This window comes from Phyllobates terribilis, unplaced genomic scaffold, assembly GCF_046119375.1.
Source record: "Phyllobates terribilis strain yellow unplaced genomic scaffold, ASM4611937v1 Scaffold_3__8_contigs__length_932513732, whole genome shotgun sequence".
In the NCBI taxonomy this organism is placed as follows: Eukaryota; Metazoa; Chordata; class Amphibia; order Anura; family Dendrobatidae; genus Phyllobates; species Phyllobates terribilis.
The window spans coordinates 860809534-860828485 of record NW_027362763.1 but is presented as its reverse complement, the minus strand read 5'-3'; the positions used below and the strand labels follow the sequence as shown (position 1 = coordinate 860828485).

At 41.9% G+C, this 18952-nt stretch overlaps 1 protein-coding gene across 1 annotated transcript in view; it reads right to left on the bottom strand.

Moving 5' to 3' along the window:
- The window catches only part of LOC141257720 (heterogeneous nuclear ribonucleoprotein L-like), an 88713-nt gene that overhangs the window by 37525 nt on the left and 32236 nt on the right, over window positions 1–18952 (bottom strand). The window contains exons 5-7 of the mRNA XM_073672614.1: window positions 15941–16037; window positions 15787–15859; window positions 2824–2895 (exon numbers count right to left, since the gene is read on the bottom strand). Coding sequence (XP_073528715.1) covers window positions 2824–2895; window positions 15787–15859; window positions 15941–16037 — 242 coding nt within the window. The remainder of the gene's footprint in view (window positions 1–2823; window positions 2896–15786; window positions 15860–15940; window positions 16038–18952) is intronic.

The window sequence follows — 18952 nt, the reverse complement described above, 5'->3', positions numbered from 1 at the left end:
AAATAATCATTTAGACGACAGCTAGTTCACCCAACTTCCCTACAAACATTCTGTGTCGCTCTGATGTTAGGGGAAGGAGCCCAGCTTTGGCAGGGAGTTAGCCTAAGGTTGCATTTTCGTTTGCATATTCCGTTTGTCTGCTCCGGTTAGAGCACATGTCAAACTCTGGCTCGTGGGCCAAATAGGCACGGCCTCCCCCATTATAATGTATGGAGGACTATGTGGAACCCATTATTCTGTATGGAAGACTATGTGGGAGCCATTATTCTGTATGGAGCACTATGTGGGGCCCATTATTCTGTATGGAGCACTATGTGGGGCCCATTATTCTGTATGGAAGACTATGTGGGAGCCATTATTCTGTATGCAGGACTATGTGGGAGCCATTATTCTGTATGGAGGACTATGTGGGGCCCATTATACTGTATGGAGGACAATGTGGGGCCCATTATACTGTATGGAGGACAATGTGGGGCCCATTATACTGTATGGAGGACAATGTGGGGCCCATTATACTGTATGGAGGACAATGTGGGGCCCATTATACTGTATGGAGGACAATGTGGGGCCCATTATACTGTATGGAGGACAATGTGGGGCCCATTATACTGTATGGAGGACTATGTGGGGCTCATTATACTGAATGGAGGACTATGTGGGGCCCATTATACTGTATGGAAGAATATGTGGGGCCCGTTATTCTGTATGGAGGACTGTTTGGGGATCACAGATGGGGCATCATACTTTGCAGGGGTGGGTTCAGCAGGGTCATCATACCGTGCGTGTGGAGGAAGTCACTGTGGAGATATCATACTGTGTTTTGGGGGACACTATTGTTGGCATCATACTTCATTATCGGTGTTATTTATTAATTCAAGATTTTTTATCATTTGTGATTACATATTTAAAACTAGACCATTGGGCCACATGCTTTTTACTGCTCTTACATAACATATAATATTATTCCAGTATGCCCCATTTGTGATTATGTGTTTATTTTATTCTAAAATCTATTAATTAAAATGTATTTTGTTCATGGGACAACCCCTTTAAGTTTGTTTCCATATTTCATCGTTAAATTTGATAATAAGGAAAAACTTCAATTTTAGACATTTTTTTAATAGATATCAAGGTTGGCCCGCGACTTTGTCCAAGTTTTTTATTTTGGCCCTTTGTGTATTTCAGCTCGACATCCCTGGGTTAGTGGAACTGCAAATGGCATTCACATGCAAAACAGATCTGTTGCATTACTGATGCAGACAGAAGCGGAGGAACCCCACTGAATATCATAGGGTTCGCCTGACTTTTTATATTGGGTCAGTTTTTAGAACAGAAGAAAAAGTTCTGCATGAAGCGGTTTGTCTGATTTTTGCTTGGGGTGATACATTTTCTTTAAAATAGAACCTGCAAGAGACCGATGTCAGATTTTATTTATGAGGAACATTTAAAGGAAGGAAGATGTTGAGCCATGCTTTATTACAAAAATACCTAATATCACCAAGACACACCGGCATATTATGATGTAGAAAATGAAAAGGCTTAAACAGTTTGTGAATTTTTTGTGAGCTGCATGAGTGTGCCAACCAAAGTAGTCTGCTTACCACAAAGTTTCAAATTAACATATGACCACCATGTGCTTGTTAAGGATACCTCTAAGGTAGCTGCTATTGCCTCCAAACTGCTCTATATTACTTTCTAACAGTATGCTCCTAATATGCTTAATATGCTACTGTACTTTATGTGAATGGATTAGGGCAATATGACCTAAAGCATGCATGTATGTATCAGTCTGTCATTCATTTGGTCATGTTTATTGTACTTGTGTTTAGTGTGTTTTCCTACTCATGTTATGTTATGTAGTTTACCCCTTGTTTGCACCTCTTTCATATGTACTGTATAGCAGCACCCTGGAATTAAGGGTGCTTTAATATAAAAAAAATATAGATAAAAAATGTATGCACCCGCTTTCTTTATTTCAAGGCTGGAGTGGTGCCACTAATCTAACTTCCCGGCCCCCAGTATTATAGTCACCAGCCACCATCTTCAGCAGTTCCCGGCACCGCTCGGGTCCTGAGCCTCCCAACTTGTGACCACAACTTCTGACTGACCGGAAGTCAGAGGTAACAGTCAAAGGCTCTCAATGTTGGTCTATGAGAGTCTCATTTTGAATCTCATAGACTTGCATTAAGTTGAGACTTACGGTTCGCCCAGCAAACACTGGAGCGATCCGGCAGGTCACAAACTGCAGAAGACGAGTGGAACAACGGGGATAAAAGAAGATGGCGGCTGGTAAGTATGATACTAGGCGCAGGGAACTTACATTAGTGGCACAACTCCAGTGCTGAAATAAATTTAAAAAAAACAACCCTCTGGAGTGGTGCCTTAAGAAGAATTAAAAAAATGGTCTGACAAGAGGCAGACACCTTCCTCTGTCAAAATACTTTAAATGCTGTGGCTGTTACAGACTATGGCATCTAAAGAATTAAATGACCAGTGACAAAAGTTAATTTTAAATTCCCTACTAACTTAAGAAAAGAGATCCAAGAGTCACCATGCCTTTCTGGAGGGCTTTCGTGACTTCTGTTCGTAGTTGACTATGTTCTCGTGCATGTCTGAACAGATGGATACAGCTGCAAAGGAGAGCAAAGTCCATTTGAACCCAGTTTGTTTTCCTTTACCGAATTTCACTGTCAGTGGCACGTAAAATACTGTTTTTCAAGAATGCAGATGAAAACCTTGCTAAATACAGTGTGAATCTAACTTTAGCAGGTGGTCTTATAAACAGAACTGGAATGATTACATGACATCATAAAAGTAGCGTACCATAACCATCATATCTATAGGATGATGGATGGTCTCCCAGAATTGCTTGTCTCTGGCGTCCTTTGCCCCGATCTAGAATAGAGCAAAATGTCCAGGTTAAGCATACAACGTTGCAGTTAACTTAAAAAAAAAAATAAAAAAAAAAGCCTTTTTCTTCTTTTTACTGATTATCTGAATCATTCTATACAATTTGAAAAAAAAGTTTCAACTAACAGAACAGTAGACTAGAAAAGGAAGTATAATGATCACTATGGATGCTACATATGAAGGCAAACAAAACCTGCCTCTGCCGCCATGGCTCACAAGATTAGTGCAGAGGTACAGCAATTCAGCAGAGTATATATTACATAGTTAGAACACATTCAATAAACTGCATAAAACAGCATGAATGTTTAAAAGGGATTATTCAGTTTGTACAACTACTCTCCTCTTCAAAGATTCCCAAAAATAAGCTGACTGCAAATAGGAAACCACACAAAATGTACAACTCCTTCAACTTACAACACAAAAAAAAATTAAGGGAATACTTAAGCATCACAGTATAAGGCCAGTTTCATACATCAGTGTTTTGTGGTCCAAATAAAGACCAGTGGTCTTGTGACCCAATCTCTGGTCAGAAGACCTGCGATCGGTCCACACATCTTGGTCCGTACTCAAACTGAAACACACAGATGTATGAAACCGGCATTACCAAAAGTCAATTAAAGTTCAGGACCATCATTCTGTCAACTTTGAAACAATATAGGTTAAATCGATAAACAATTACTTATGCTTTCTAATGAAAGCGACAATAGGCGCAATGGAGAGACAGCAACAAGACAACCTCCAAAACGGGAATGGTTTTGCAGATGGTGGCCACAGATATAATTACTCTCTCCTTATCCTTTTTGACTGTTTTTTGCTTCCCATATCCTTGTCATGGTAGTATGAAGGAGTACCAGCAGCCAATTTAGGTTGCCCAGGTAGTCCTGGTCCCCTGGCATGGACACATGCATACAAGCCATCGACAGAAGGTTTCCTGCGTCTCCCAGCACAATCTGAAGAGCACAGAGCAGATGCTGGGACACGGACATCAATCTAGCAAGCGGTATCTGCAGAGCTGTGCGAGTAGGAGGAGCAGGAGCACTGCCAGAGCCCTACACAATTACTTCAACCGTGCTAGTGTCCATGGTTCAGACCAAACTGTCAGAAACTGACTCCATAGAAGGGTGGCATATGTACCGCAATTGGTCAATTTTAGGTTTCGTGTCAGTTACGTCATTTTATTCTCAATGAATTGCACAATTTATATCAGTAAAGGTTTTCAACTTGAATTTTTTGGGCAATCAGTATCCGATGTGTGATATAAGTGTTCCCTTAATTTATTTTTTTCCAGAATTGCTGTAGTTTACCACACACTAGTTTTTAGAATCATAAAGGACATGCACAAAAAAATATATATATATATATATTATATATATGCCATACTAATCAAATACAGGAAATGCCGAAGAGATTTTAGATATTTAAATTTCAATGAGCTTCCGAAAAATACATAAGAATGCATCATTCGTATCGACAAGTATATAATCACAGTGTTTCCTACATAAAACAGATCAGTTAGCAAAAATTAAACACATTTGCACAATAAATCACATTTGCACCACTTCTCTGTAAATCAGCAGCTCTCAATGAGTTTGTAGTCAGTGTTTATTGTTCTTTATATTTTGGGATTTTTTTCTGTAGAACCCACCAAAACACTTGCAAAAAAACGCCATTAAAATGCTTGCAGTTGCAAAGCTTTTACGTTTGTTTTAAAGCGAACGTGTCAGCAGGATTTTGCTAAGTAAACTACAGGCAGTGTCATGTTGGGGCTGTTGCACTGATTAATATGATACCTGAGGTGAAGAAATCCGTCTAGTGGTTCTCGTGAATCAGTGTTTGCAGTTTTGAGCAAATGATATGCCCGTGCTCCGGGGCGGGCCTGTAGACATATTATTTGGACTGATTGCTAATATTGCTCTACCCCCAAAAGAATTGGCAAGTGGATGGGCTCTGACAGACAAATCGGCGTCACTGTCAGGTCCCCCTGACAGCGGTTGGCTCCCCCGGGTGACCAGAAGCACAAAGAAAGCTTGCGTTCGGAAGTGGAATAATACTTGTACCCGATCTGTGTACGAGAGCTGCAGTGCAATGCAGCTGGAACGGCGAGGAACCGGACAGTGACGCATATCTCTGTGTGAGAGCCCATCCACCATCGGCACTTGCCAGCTCTAATTGTTTGCAATTATTTTGGAGGTGACTGCTTTCTTTGATGATGGGTCCTGCTGCATTCTTTTTTAGCTGCCTGGACACTTTATTATTGAACCACAACTACGGCTTATTTTTGGAGTAGGGCTTATGTTTTAATCATACTTCAAAAAGCATGAAAAATCAAACTAGGGCTTATTTTTGGGGTAGGACTTATTTTCAGGGAAACACCGTAGTACTGGATTGTCTGGGGACCAGTTTTCTCAAAATGGAATACCCAAATGGAATTATTGAGGTAAAATATAGCAATATAGTATATTAGCAACATAACATCAGGAATAGTAATATAACAATCACATGCATTAAACAGTACCTTTTTCCTACTACAAGCTTCACCATTTTCACAGAGGACTCCTTTCAACAGGTCTCAGCATAATCCAATAATAACCTGTATTACACGGTTTCACAATTAACAATTCACAGTTAACACCATAAACGTGAAATATCAATGCTGAACAGAATTTATGCAAACACAGGAAAATATACATAGGTTTTTTTCAGTAAACATGAACATTCAATTTACTCTACAACAGGATTACAAATAAAGATAGGAAAAGTAAGCAGGAATCATATACACTTATCAGTTTGCACATATTGATAGAGAGATTGGAGACAATGCCACATAGGCAGTTGTCCGAGTTGCAACCACAGTAGCTTACAAGTTCGACAGTATTCATGCCGTGTGAACTTTTCCATATTTTTTCACTTTATGCCCACAAACAAATGTATTTTACTGGGATTTTATATGATCTACCAACACAAAGTAGTAAGTATTTGTGAAGTGCAAAAGGAAATGACACATGGTTTTCTAAATATTTAAAAAATATAAATCTGAAAGTTGTGACATACATTTCTATTCAGCCCCCCTGAATAAATGCTTTATAGGACAATCTTTTGCCACAGTTGCTACTGGAAGTCTTTTGGAGCATGTCCCTACCATCTTAGCACATATACTGTAGAGGCTGAATTTTTTGCCCATTCTTTGCAAACAAGCCTTCAAGTCTTTTGCAGCCTCTAAGGCTATGTTCACATGTTGCGTTTTTTTGTTGATTTTTTAATGCAAATTTTCAGCTGCGTTTTACAGTACCAGCAAAGTCTATGAGACATGCATGGGTTTTTTCCTGACTGTTTTGTCAAAGAGCTGTGTTTTTTGCAAAATGCAACATGTTACTTCTTTCAGCGTTTTTCACCCATTGAAAGTAATGAGTAATGCAAAAACGCAGGTTCATGTTTTGCAGCGTTTTTGGTGCCAAAACCTGAAGAAGTTGAATCAGGTTATGCACTAAGCTTTATAAGCATGCACAATAGACAAATGTACCCTGACAAAAATGCAGTAAAAAAACACAGCAAAAACTCATCAAAACCTGCTTTTTTGAGTTTGCTTTCTTACTGCCAAGAGAGCAGGTTTTACCTGCAGAAATAAAATGCAGCAAAAACACAACGCGTGAACATAGCCTAACAGGTTTTCCTCCAGGATTGCCCCCTATTTTGCTCCTTCGATCTCCCCGTCAACTCTGACAAACTTCCCCATCTCTGCTGAAGAAAAGCATCCCCACAGCATGATGCTGCCACCACCATGTTTGACTGTGGGGATGGTGTATTCAGGGTGATGAACAGTGCTAGTATTCCATCACACATACACTTTTGCATTTAGCCCAAAAAGTTCTACTTTAGTCTCATCTGACCAGAGCACCTTCTTCCACATGCGGCGTCTCCTACATGACTTCTGGAAAACTGCAGACAGAACTTTTTGTGGCTTGCCTTCAAAAATGGCTCTTCTCGCTTGGGATGTCAGTTTAAGTGGACAGCCATATCTTGGTAGGTTTGCAGTTGTCTCATAATCCTTCCATTTTTGGATGATGTATTGAACACTGCTTTATCAGATGTTCAGAGCTTGGGATATTTTTCTATAACCTAACATTGCTTTACTTTTCTCCACAACTTTATCCCTGACCTGTCTGGTGTGTTCCTTGGTTTTCATGATGCTGTTTGATCCCTAATGTTCTTGAACCTCTGAGGCTTTCACAGAACAGCTGTAATTATAATGAGATTAAATTACACACAGGTGGACTCAAATTTACTAATTATGTGATTTCTGGAGGCAATTGGTCACTCGGGATTTTATTTCAGGTGATCAGACTGCTGAGGGCTGAATACAAATGCACATCACGATTTTCCGATTTATATTTTTAAAACAATTAGACATTCATGTATACGGTAATTTCCTTTACAATTCACGAATACTTGCTACTTTGTGTTGGTAGATCGCTTAAAATCCGAATAAAAAAACATTTAAGTTTCTGGCTATAACGTGAAAAATGTGGAAAAGTTAATGGGGTGTGAATATTTTTTTTCTAGGCACTGTACTTGTATCGTATCATTATATTACTACATTTTCTCATTACCCATTTTTGATCATCTACACAACATTGACTACAATTACAGATATATAGATGTGGACACAGTGTAGCTGGGTCTGTAAGGACCTACTTAAAAGGGTAACTGAGCTTTCAAGTAACTAGTCAGAATGAGGTGTTGTGTGTGTGGACATGAGGAATAACACCATTTCTGGCTATTATAGGACTTACATTCAGCATTCTCACCACTTTTACCCTATGCATGCTCTATCCATACACTGCAATCCCCTGGGAACTGAGAGGAGGAGACGAACTGCGGTGATTTCTCCTATAGACAGCACATCAGAGAGGGGAATGCCTGCCCTCCATTAGCTCAGAGAGACAAGCTACAGCCACACACAGGGCATTATACAGCAGAGCAGAGCTGTCTTTATCTGAATCAGCTCTGGTATGAGGTTAAAGAGGTGATACACAGATCTGCACAATGTTTCTCTGTCTGTTCCCTTCCCTGAGCCTCACTCCTCTTCCCTACTCCCCATAGAGGGTAATGAGCTGTCACATGACACCTGCAGTCTGTCTCCTCTAAGCAAGACGGACTTAAGCTGCTTTTTCACAGTGGATGGTGAATTCTGAAGGCAGGAGGGAGGGAAGAAGTGTCTGATAAGTGGGGAAGGAAGCCGACTTCTCTGATATTACAAAGTTCATTATAATCGCCTGTAATAATGATTTAGGTAAACTTTATTGAACGTTCAGTTCATTTTAAAGAGCTTGGCTTCTGTACTTGTCTGGCGACAGTAGGGAGTAATAGAACATACCATTTCCATGAATGTTTGCTATGTGTTACAATGTGATGATTACACAGGGGCAAAGTGTGTTAACACTTACAACATAGTACAGTGGCAGACGCAGACAGAAGACACCTCTGTGCAAGAATATATGGGCCCTTTCCTGTTCCATAGTTCACCATAATGCACAATTCCAACTGCTTTGTTGGTAGAAGTGGCCCCCTTACTTCTTGGGCCCTGTACGTCTGCTCAGGTTGCACCAATTGTATGTCCGCCTTTGGCATAGTGTATCAGCGCAGAAACTATGTAATCATTGTGCTCAGAAGAGTCCTATTCCATAATTGGAAGCAGAGAAATTGGAAAATGAAAATTATACAATTGTGATCAAAAGTTTTGAGACTGACGCAAGTTTAAGTTTTCACAAAAATTGCTGCTTTAGTGTTACTAGACCTTTTAGTCGAATGTTTCTCTGGTTACTGAAGTCATAAGGATTTCATAAGTGCATAATTTTTTTATTGACAAATACATTAAGTTTATATAAAGACTCAGTATTCACAGTATTGATCCTTATATTTCAAGACTTCTTAAGTTTGCCCTGAAATGCTAAATATCAGCTTCTGGGCCCAATGACGGCTGATGACAGCACATTCTTTTCTAATCAGTGCTTGGAGTTTATCACAATTTTTGTGCTTTACTTTGTACTCCAGCTTTTTGCGGATTGACCACAGGTCCTAAATGGGAGAGAGATCTGGGTAGTTTTCTGGTCATGGGCCCAAAAGTCATGGTTTTAATTATCGAGCCACTTGGTTATCACATTTTCCTTGTGACAGTGTAACATCTCCTCCTAGACTTGCTCCTGCTACTTCTGTCACCAGGCACCGCAGTATTCATTATATGGACAGTGCTCGTGATGGAGCCAAGAGCTCAGAGCAGTACAGACTATGTCTGACCACTGAGACAAGGATGCCTGGGACCTTCTAGTCTGGCAGTGTGAGCGTGTGCTGTCCAGCTGGAGTAACCAGCTCCCTGCTTTGGCCAATGGGTCAGCGAAACACCATACTAAAATTCCAAGCTCCTGTTTAGCTTGTTATCCCTGCTTTGATCTTGACCTGTTCCCAGACTATTCTTCTGTCTTTCAATTATATTACTTGTCTGCCCTCTTGGTTAGCACCCTACGAATTGGCCATTCCTGCCACCCTGCTTTATCAGCCAGTGATAACTCTGAGGACTCAACATAGGGCTACTTTGTAAGTTCAAATCCCTTACATATACCTTGGATGAAAAACAAACCTCCAGATGGATGGTCTCAGCAAGCTTTACTGTTGGCATCACATCATAGCTGATGGTACGTCTCTCCAGACAATCATTCTTCCAGATGTCTCAAAGAGTCTGAATGGGGCTTCATCAGAGAAAATAAGATTACTACAGTCATCTGCAGTCCAATTCCTCTACTTCCTGATTTTGCAGAGCTTCTTTGCTGCCATTATTGACACCAAGCCAGCCTCCAAAAGCCTTTGCCTCACTGTGTGTGCAGATGCACTGATGTCCGCCTGCTGCAATTCTAGAGCAAGCTCTGCACTGGTGTTAAACCAATTCCGTAGCTGAATCTTCATTAGGAGTCAGTGTAAGCACTTGCTGGGAGTCTCTTGGGCTCTCTGAAACTTTCTTCACAACAACTAGACCTCTTTCTTGATGATCCGATAAATAGTTTGTTTACATGAGCAATTCATCTAATCACTTCATAAAAATCTAGAGTTAAAGCATTTTGCCACTATAAAATCTGAAGCAGCAAGCTTTGTAAAAAAAACAAATTTGTGTCAGTCTCAAAAGCTTTTGTCCATGACTGTGCATGAATTAAATATACAGATTAGAAAACTGCACAACTTTCTGTGACACAATGATTAACTGTATTAGCCAAATACAAAATAACCCTTTCAATAAATGCAGCTGTACATCTACCGTATTTTTCGGACTATAAGACGCACCGGACCACAAGAAGCACCTAGGTTTTAGAGGAGGAAAATAGAAAAAAAAATGTAAGCAAAAAATGTGGTCATGATGCCGTGTTATAGGGGTAATGTCTCCCAATTCTGTTAATATCCCCCATCCTGGTATATATGGCCCCCTCCTTCATGTTAAATGAGGCCCTCATCCCCATCCTGATATGCATGGCACCCCAATCCCCCATCCTGGTATGCATGGCCCACTCATACCTCTTCCTGGTATGTTTGGCACCCTTCATCCTGTTATGTATGGCCCCTCTCACGCCCATCTTGGTATGTATGCCACCTTCATCCCTCTTCCTGGTATGTATGGTACCTTCATTCCTCTTCCACGTATGTATGGCCCCCCCTCATCCCTGTTATGTATGGCCCCCCTTATGCCTCATCCCTGTTGTTATGTATGGCCCCCCCTCATGCCTCATCCCTGTTGTTATGTATGGCCCCCCCTCATGCCTCATCCCTGTTATGTATGGCCCCCCCTCATGCCTCATCCCTGTTGTTATGTATGGCCCCCCCTCATGCCTCATCCCTGTTGTTATGTATGGCCCCCCCTCATGCCTCATCCCTGTATGTATGGCCCCCCTCATCCCTGTATGTATGGCCCCCCTCATCCCTGTATGTATGGCCCCCCTCATCCCTGTATGTATGGCCCCTCTCATCCCTGTATGTATGGCACCCCCTGATCCCCGTCACGCTGCACAGAAAAAAAATAATCATACTCACCTCCTCTCTCCTCCAGCGCGGTGTCCAGCTCTGTGCCGGAATAGTCACTGCTCCCCACGCTGGGACTGCGTGCGTGGGGAGCAGTGACCATTCATTCTCCCTAATAGAGCGCACACTGTAGCCGCAGTTTTTTTTTTTTCTATATCGCGTGATGGGGATCAGGGGGTGCCAAGCATACCTGGATGAGGGGGGTCATGCATACCGGGATGAGGAGGGCCATACACACAAGGATGAGGAGGGCCATACATACAGGGATGAAGGGGGCCATACATACCAGGAGCCGTGCTGCGGGCATAGTGTGACGGTTATTAAGGAAAATTAATATTCACTGCTCCCCACGCCAATGGCGTGGGGAGCAGTGAATATTCATTTTCTTTAGTAGCTGGCACAGTGTAGGCTGCAGCAGGCGGCTGCTGCCTCCTGTGCACCACTACTCCGTCACTGTCGCTTCCCCCACCACCCACAGCCACAGTATTTATGTATATCGACTATAAGACGCACCCCCCTACTTTCCTCCAAAATTTTGGAGTAAAAAAGTGAGTCTTATAGTCCGAAAAAGACGGTAATTTAAGGGAAAACATCACTAGATTCATCTATAAAACAGAGTTGATCCAGCTTCTTGTAAATTTGCAGATTTGTTGAAAAATAGGAGATCTTTTAAAACCAGCTATTTACAAAAGCAACATGACAGCTACCCATTTCAAACGCACATGGCGTTCTTTGTCGGAACTCAAACAACAGCGCTCAGACAAGAGAACACAGTGTGAATTTGAAACGAGTAGCTGCCATGCTGCTTTTGTAAATAGCATGTTTTAAAAGATCTCCTATTTTTCAACAAATCTGCAAATTTACAAGAAGCTGGATCAACTCTGTTTTTGGGTCGTATTCACACCTGGTCCAGTGGATCTTGTGCTTCCATGCGCCTAGAGCTTGGGTGAGCTGGTTTTTCTTTCTATCACTAGATTTATGCTGGTCGAATCACAGGCAGCCATAACGAGAGCCCGAGATTTAAGTATGTTTTTACTCTGAAACGCTGCAGTTGGGTACCTTAAGTCATGACCTGACTAGTCTAATAATGCCCTGGCCGACTTCACCCTGACACGCTTAAGTTGATTGACAGGTCTCTACCATACATACTAGGCTCTGATTCACATAGACCATAGTTCGGGCAGCATAAATCTGATGACCGGTTCCATTAAATTTTAGCTGGAAAGTGTTTCAGTGTTAAAGGGATGATCTCAAGATGTATCTTGAGGAGCGCTCTGCTCCCTGTCCCCGGCTTCCTACTTTGCTGGGGGCAGTACACTCCCGAAGACAGACAATTTGGTCGTACTGCTGGTCTAAACTGAGCACTCTCCCAAGCTTCTAGCAGAGCCAGCTTTGCCTCTGCAGCATGAGAGAAACACAGGGACACTGAGGCTGGTCGCATCCAACCACCTTTATAGCAGCATGAGCAGGCAATAAAGCATATGTGCAGTCAGTCCTTGCCTAGATGTTTGGCCAATCTGAGACTGCAGGGTGGCCGGTAACCTTAGGCAATAAGCTGTAAACACCTTTGTAAGAACAGAGAGGATTTTTAATAAGGGTAAATTGCAAAGTTGCTTATTTTTACAAGCACTTTGCATTTTCACTCATTTCTGAATTTGGGACAAGCCCTTTAAATTACTCAAGGTAACTAGAGCAAGAAGTCATTTAGAAGGCCACATTCAATAATAGGTGACTAGAAAGTGACACTTTCAAGCAAATGTCTCACTGACAGGCTCTGCGGCTGTGGCACATTTACTTTGGGGTAATTTAAAGAGGTTATCCAAGACTAAAATATTGAAGACCTACCCTTAAATTAGGGGTTCTGACACCTAGTATCCCCACCGCCCAGGTGATACCTAGAGCTAAAAACCGGCGGGATTTCACAGTAAATGAAGCAAGAACACCACAGATCCATATACTGTGTAGAGGTTGTTCTATACAGTATACGGTACTGCAGCTCAATCCACATTCCTTGTAATCGGAGCTGCAGTACTGAAGAACGGCTACTACACAGCATATGGAGCTCAGGTGTATGGAGCGATGGAGGCGCTGGATATAAGAAACCCCCATCAATCTGGGTGTCCAAAATCATGGATCACAGCCATTTTGTTTTTTATAAAACTGAACAACGCCTGCAATTTTAGCAGTAGTCATGAAAACAGATTTAGCCATGACTTTAGACTAGAGCTTCCACCCGATGTACAAATAGTCTGAATTTGATCCAAGAATCTATTCAGACACTTTACAATAGACCTCAGCACAAACACCAATCTCTGCCCTCCTAATTCTAATCCATACAACAGCATTAGGGAGAAGGGCCTGCGGCATTAGCGACAAGGGCCTGCGGCATTAGCGACAAGGGCCTGCGGCATTAGCGACAAGGGCCTGCGGCATTAGCGACAAGGGCCTGCGGCATTAGCGACAAGGGCCTGCGGCATTAGCGACAAGGGCCTGCGGCATTAGCGACAAGGGCCTGCAGCATTAGCGACAAGGGCCAACAGCATTAGGGAGAAGTGATTGCAGCATTAGCGAGCAGGGCCTGCAGCATTAGCGAGCAGGGCCTGCAGCATTAGCGAGCAGGGCCTGCAGCATTAGCGAGCAGGGCCTGCAGCATTAGCGAGCAGGGCCTGCAGCATTAGCGAGCAGGGCCTGCAGCATTAGCGAGCAGGGCCTGCAGCATTGGCGAGCAGGGCCTGCAGCATTAGCGAGCAGGGACTGCAGCATTAGCGAGCAGGGACTGCAGCATTAGCGAGCAGGGACTGCAGCATTAGCGAGCAGGGACTGCAGCATTAGCGAGCAGGGACTGCAGCATTAGCGAGAAGGGACTGCAGCATTAGGGAGCAGGAACGTGACGCTTTGTTAGGCAAGTATCTCGGCAATCAGATCTGATACAGCAGAAGGTTTTTATAGTGCAGTACTCTGAGGTATTTCCTATTCTAGGAACATGCTCACATCATTTTAGGGGATAGAACATATATGCAGACAGAATGGGGAACCATAGTATACATAAAGCAATAACCTTACCTACTCATTCTCAATTACTTAATATGTAACACGTAAGATGTCTTAAGAACACTGCTAAAATCCACACAACTATAAATAGACGTGTACAGCATTACTATTTAATTAGTGCTAATGTTGTGCTTTTTATACCTCATGTCGGCTTTCAAACTAAGTGTAAAGGGAGATTTGCAAGTCATGCAAACCACAGAGTAATAGGGATCTTATGAAATGCATTGCACAACAAACTTAAAAAGGTCCCCCAGGCCTGCATACAGGATGTTAATTACATCCATATACATGTTACATTTTCCAATCTTTAAAGAGAACCTGTCACTTACACCAAAAAAATTTGAGTTAAATATCTTGAAAAACATGCCAGAGCACCCCTGACTTTGAGCTATGTCACTCCATTGCAGAGATATTTGTTACTTTTGGAGCACAATATGTGAAGAAACGTTCAGTTGGACTGCAAAGCAGAGATTTCAGAGTTTTTCTTAGGGCATGAAATTTCACCCCTGTCTTCCAGATGCTGCCAATCACAGCTAAGCAGTATTTGATACTGCTAGACCAGCTGCTGAGCTGTGATTGGCAGCGTCTGGGAAGGGTGAAAGAGCACGTCCCCGAGAAGACTGAAGAAACGCCCAGTTGGACTGCAAGCAAAGATTTCACATAGCCCACTCCAAAAGCAGCAAATGTGAATATGTCTGCAATGAAGTGATGAAGGGCAAAATGGAAAAGAGAGGCAGAATCTGGGGAACTCAGGGATTTTTACAAGGTATTTAACTCAATTTTATTGAGCAAGTGACAGTTCCTCTTTAGTGGAGTAACTGGAAAGTAGCTACTAAGTCGGACAAGTTCCTGAAATCTTCATGTATTTGTGAAGTTCGCCTCAAACATAGTATTGGTACCAACATTTACTGTATAAAGAAAGCTTGATCTCATATTATGGAGGGTTTACATTACATCACCCAGGCAGCCCAATAATAGAGGTCATGAAACTGTGATTATTTGTGTGTGACATCATAGAAATTATAGAGCAGAACCATACAGTGCAAAATATCCCCTCGTTTATATAACATGCATCTGGGCTCATTTTGTCAGTATTACTGAATTTACATAAAGTAAGATCCTATATATCAAAAGGATTGAACAGCTGGAAAGTCCTGTACAGTGAGAAGATCTGCCATTCCTCTAAAGTCCTGAAAAGGATGATTTGCACTCGCATTACTTAAGTCAATGTGCATCCAGGTGACAGCTTTCATGGAGCAATGACACCATATTCAATCCTTGCAAGTATGCAGAGGGCTTTCACATGTCCATCTCTAGGAGCCTGTGGTGATGATGATGCATGCAGAATGCAGTCAGTGAGTTGCAAGTCTGTGGCTTTAAGAAGGATATTTTCGGAGAGCTGATGCCGATATGATGCATGAAGAGTCAGCCTGTTGGATGATCCTCCGCTAGACTTCTGAATGCCTTGTTGAGCCGGAGAATAAAGTCTTGTCCGATGAGATGCAGTGTGCAAGTTTATGGATTGTTAATACATCCCTTCCCTCAGCATACAGATAGAAAGTGAGGGGGAAACAGGGAATAGATCTGTTCAGAGAAACGGTACTGCAGGCATGTCAGCATGTGGGGGCTTCTCTTGGTATCTGAACGTTCACCACATTGGTAGTTTCTAAACTAAAACCTTTAAAAGGAAGCTATCCTTGATCTTAACCAGAATGGAGCCATACACAACATTTACCCATGTCTGAAACAAGATTATAAAACTCCTACCTCGTCTGTTCAAGTAGGGTTTGCTGTAATCCCAACTATCATTGTCGTTCCGAATAACATTGAGACGAGTGGGCTGTGAGCAATGAAACAAATGGTTAATGGCACTGCAGATGCGGAAACAGTAAAAGGTAGAGACTGAGCGAACAAGACTTACCCTGGCGTATTCTATTTTTAGTGTGCAGCATCCAGCATAAATGTCGGCTCCATTCAATGCAGCTTTGGCCTTCTGGGCATTGTGCACCGTCTCAAATGTCCAAAGGAGTTAAGGAACATGGATGCAGATAAATGCTTAAATTTACACTAAACAAAAGCCCACAGTGAGCTAATGGCAAGCAATAATTCATGAACACCAAAAATTGCAATGTAATCAATCCTGCTAAATGCTAAAAAGTGCTTACATGAAAAGACAGATCACATCATTAAAAATGCATCACATCTACGGTTGGCAGTAAAAGTAAAAAAAAAGAAGATAAGAATAGCCCACTTTAATCAATAGCTTTTCCTCTAATGACCTGGGTTTGGAATAGAAGCTGGTTACTGCAGCCCATATTCTGCCAATGGATGGCACAAAGATGATTTTGTGTTCTGCCCACTACAAAATACTGTGAGTAGGTGCTTGGATTCTACTGCTTTTCCCAGTTGTAACGGAAGTAATACTAATAACACTGGCACACTGCTCAGAAAGCAATTCTCTAATACAATAATTCAGTTGTGTTTCAATCTATTAAAGATAAATTATCACCCGATATTTGCTACCCAATCCACAAGCAGCATGATGTAGGGGCAGAGACCCTGATTCCGGTGATGTATCACTTACTGGGCTGTGTGTTGTATTTTTATAAAATCCATTTTATTTGCTGCAGATCTACAAGTTCTCTGAATGCGGAGATCTGTATAACACCACCGATTGGCAGCTTTCTGAGTACACTGTGCATAGGCAGAAACCTGCCAATCAGTGGTCGGGGTTATTCTAAAATCTAGAGAATGAAGGACTACATGGCATCAGTTTTACTAGTCCTTGTGATAATCTCCTGCTGATAAAACAGTGATTCTAGTGATAACTACAGCAAACAGCTCAGTAAGTAAGTGACATCACTGGGAATTAAGGTCTCTGTCTTAACTTTATGGTGCTATCAGATTAGGCGGCAAAAACCTGGTGACAATAAATCCTTTATCAAATTCAATGTAAGACATATTCAATGAGAAGAGGCCACTAGCCCAAAATGGTTAGCTTTCCCTACACAGGCAACACTCCTACAAACACTAAGGGGAGTGATTTTGCCCCTTTTTTGTCTACTTTTGCCCCTTTTTTTTCTTGCACCATATTCATCTTTTCACTTGTGCCTTTTAATCACTTTGTGTACAACTGTTTTGTTTTTGTTTTTTTTACGTTCGCCACAAGATTTAGGTTTTCTTGGTGTTTTCGCCGATTCATCATTTGCAACTGTTCCAAAAGTCCCATTTTTGTGCAAGTGTAATCCACTTTCTCCACCCCTCGGAAAAGGTGCTAAGCATTTCACATCCAGTCACTTTATCCATTGCTGTCTGCAAAACCTTGTGAACAAGAAGAAACAAACACTGTGGACACAAAAAAGTATATCCTGTAGTACTTAGTATAGTTGTTGGGAGGTGAACAGGTAGAAACCTTGGAAACATATAGTGAAGAAGAAATGGATCTCACTGCTTCATAGGAATGACCTGTGCGTCTGAAGAGGCCAGTTTTCCATTTAGCTCAGAGGATCTCCCTAATGAGCTGATGAGACAGAAAATTAGATACTCCCGATGAAAAGAAGAACGACCATAAGCCAGAAGGAGGGAACAGGATGGAGAATCGAACTGAGTCAGAAGGGAGAATGACAGGAAGAAGTGGCAAGTGCGGACACTCAATGGATGTCCATGATAGCCATCAAACAAGAAGTGTATCTACTAAAAAGGAAGTTGTAGAGAAATTCGACAGAAAGCTAAAAAAAAAAAGACAAGACAAGTCCATTGGAGGGAAAGATTTTCTGGCCTTTAGAATAGTTGTGTCAATTTGTTCTTAGAAAAGTATTAGAAAAACAGAGAGCCGGCACCACCCAGGAAGTAAGGTATATAAAAATAGGTGCTACAAAGCCATGTAGCAAACAAAGCATGTATAATAAAGGAATGAGAAAAAGGTAGCTATATAGAATGGGTCTTGCGCACCGAATAATAATAGTTTATTAGATAAATAAATACACATACGGTAATTCATGTGACATAAAAGCAATCAAAAACATTTACAAAGTTCAGAACGGCACAAAGCTGAATGCAAGACCCACAAAAAACACCTTAATAAGTGCCAGTAGCCTCAGAAATAATTAGCCCCAGTCCTGAACCAAATAGATGGTAATTAGAAAAAGGGGACACCAGCAAGAGTGCTTGGATGATTGATCGACTAAGCTATCAGCTAAAGAGTATGGTGGGCAAATACAGAGAGAACAGTGAAGTGTGCTAATAGTTTGCCTGCAAACAGAAAAGCCTTGAGTTCATTTTCTGCAGAGCAAACACTGATTAGCCAGGCTTTCCAAGCAGAGACTGATCTGGAAGGGAGCGGCTTAGTAAACTTTAGGGAATATAGAGCCTACACTAGTGCTCAAGACAGACTCTGGGGTAGAACGCCATTTTTTTTTTTCTTGCAAGGATAAGCAGGGAAAACATGGCAAACCTTTCAGGGGTGAATTGAGCCACGGAGGTTACACCAACCCAGGTCCCAACAGGGGGAGGAGGAAGAAGTCCCCCAGGTAAGCCAGAAGGGGATCAAGGAGACAATACAAAGAGAAGAGGTTCCATTCTAAGAGCAGTCCAAAGGGTTCAAGGGAGATTCAAAATAGATGAGTGGAAAGGGGTTGATGAAAGCATGGTGCCATACTTCTCTAATCCTGATTAATCACCATGTTTATCCTCTTCCAGGTCCCCTGGAGCACCAGCCAATTCTCCCCTTCAGTGACTACTACTCACCTGCAAAACTCTGCTAGTGGGTAACAGGGGACTTGTTCTCTTCTCCAGAAGCCTCCAACGCATGTCACGGTTTAGGCATACAGAGGCATACGCCAGCTATTCACTCCCATTGTAAAGAAAAGCACATACCAACTAGTAGACAATTATTACGGTTACCCTATATATAGGAAAGTACATTAGATTAGTA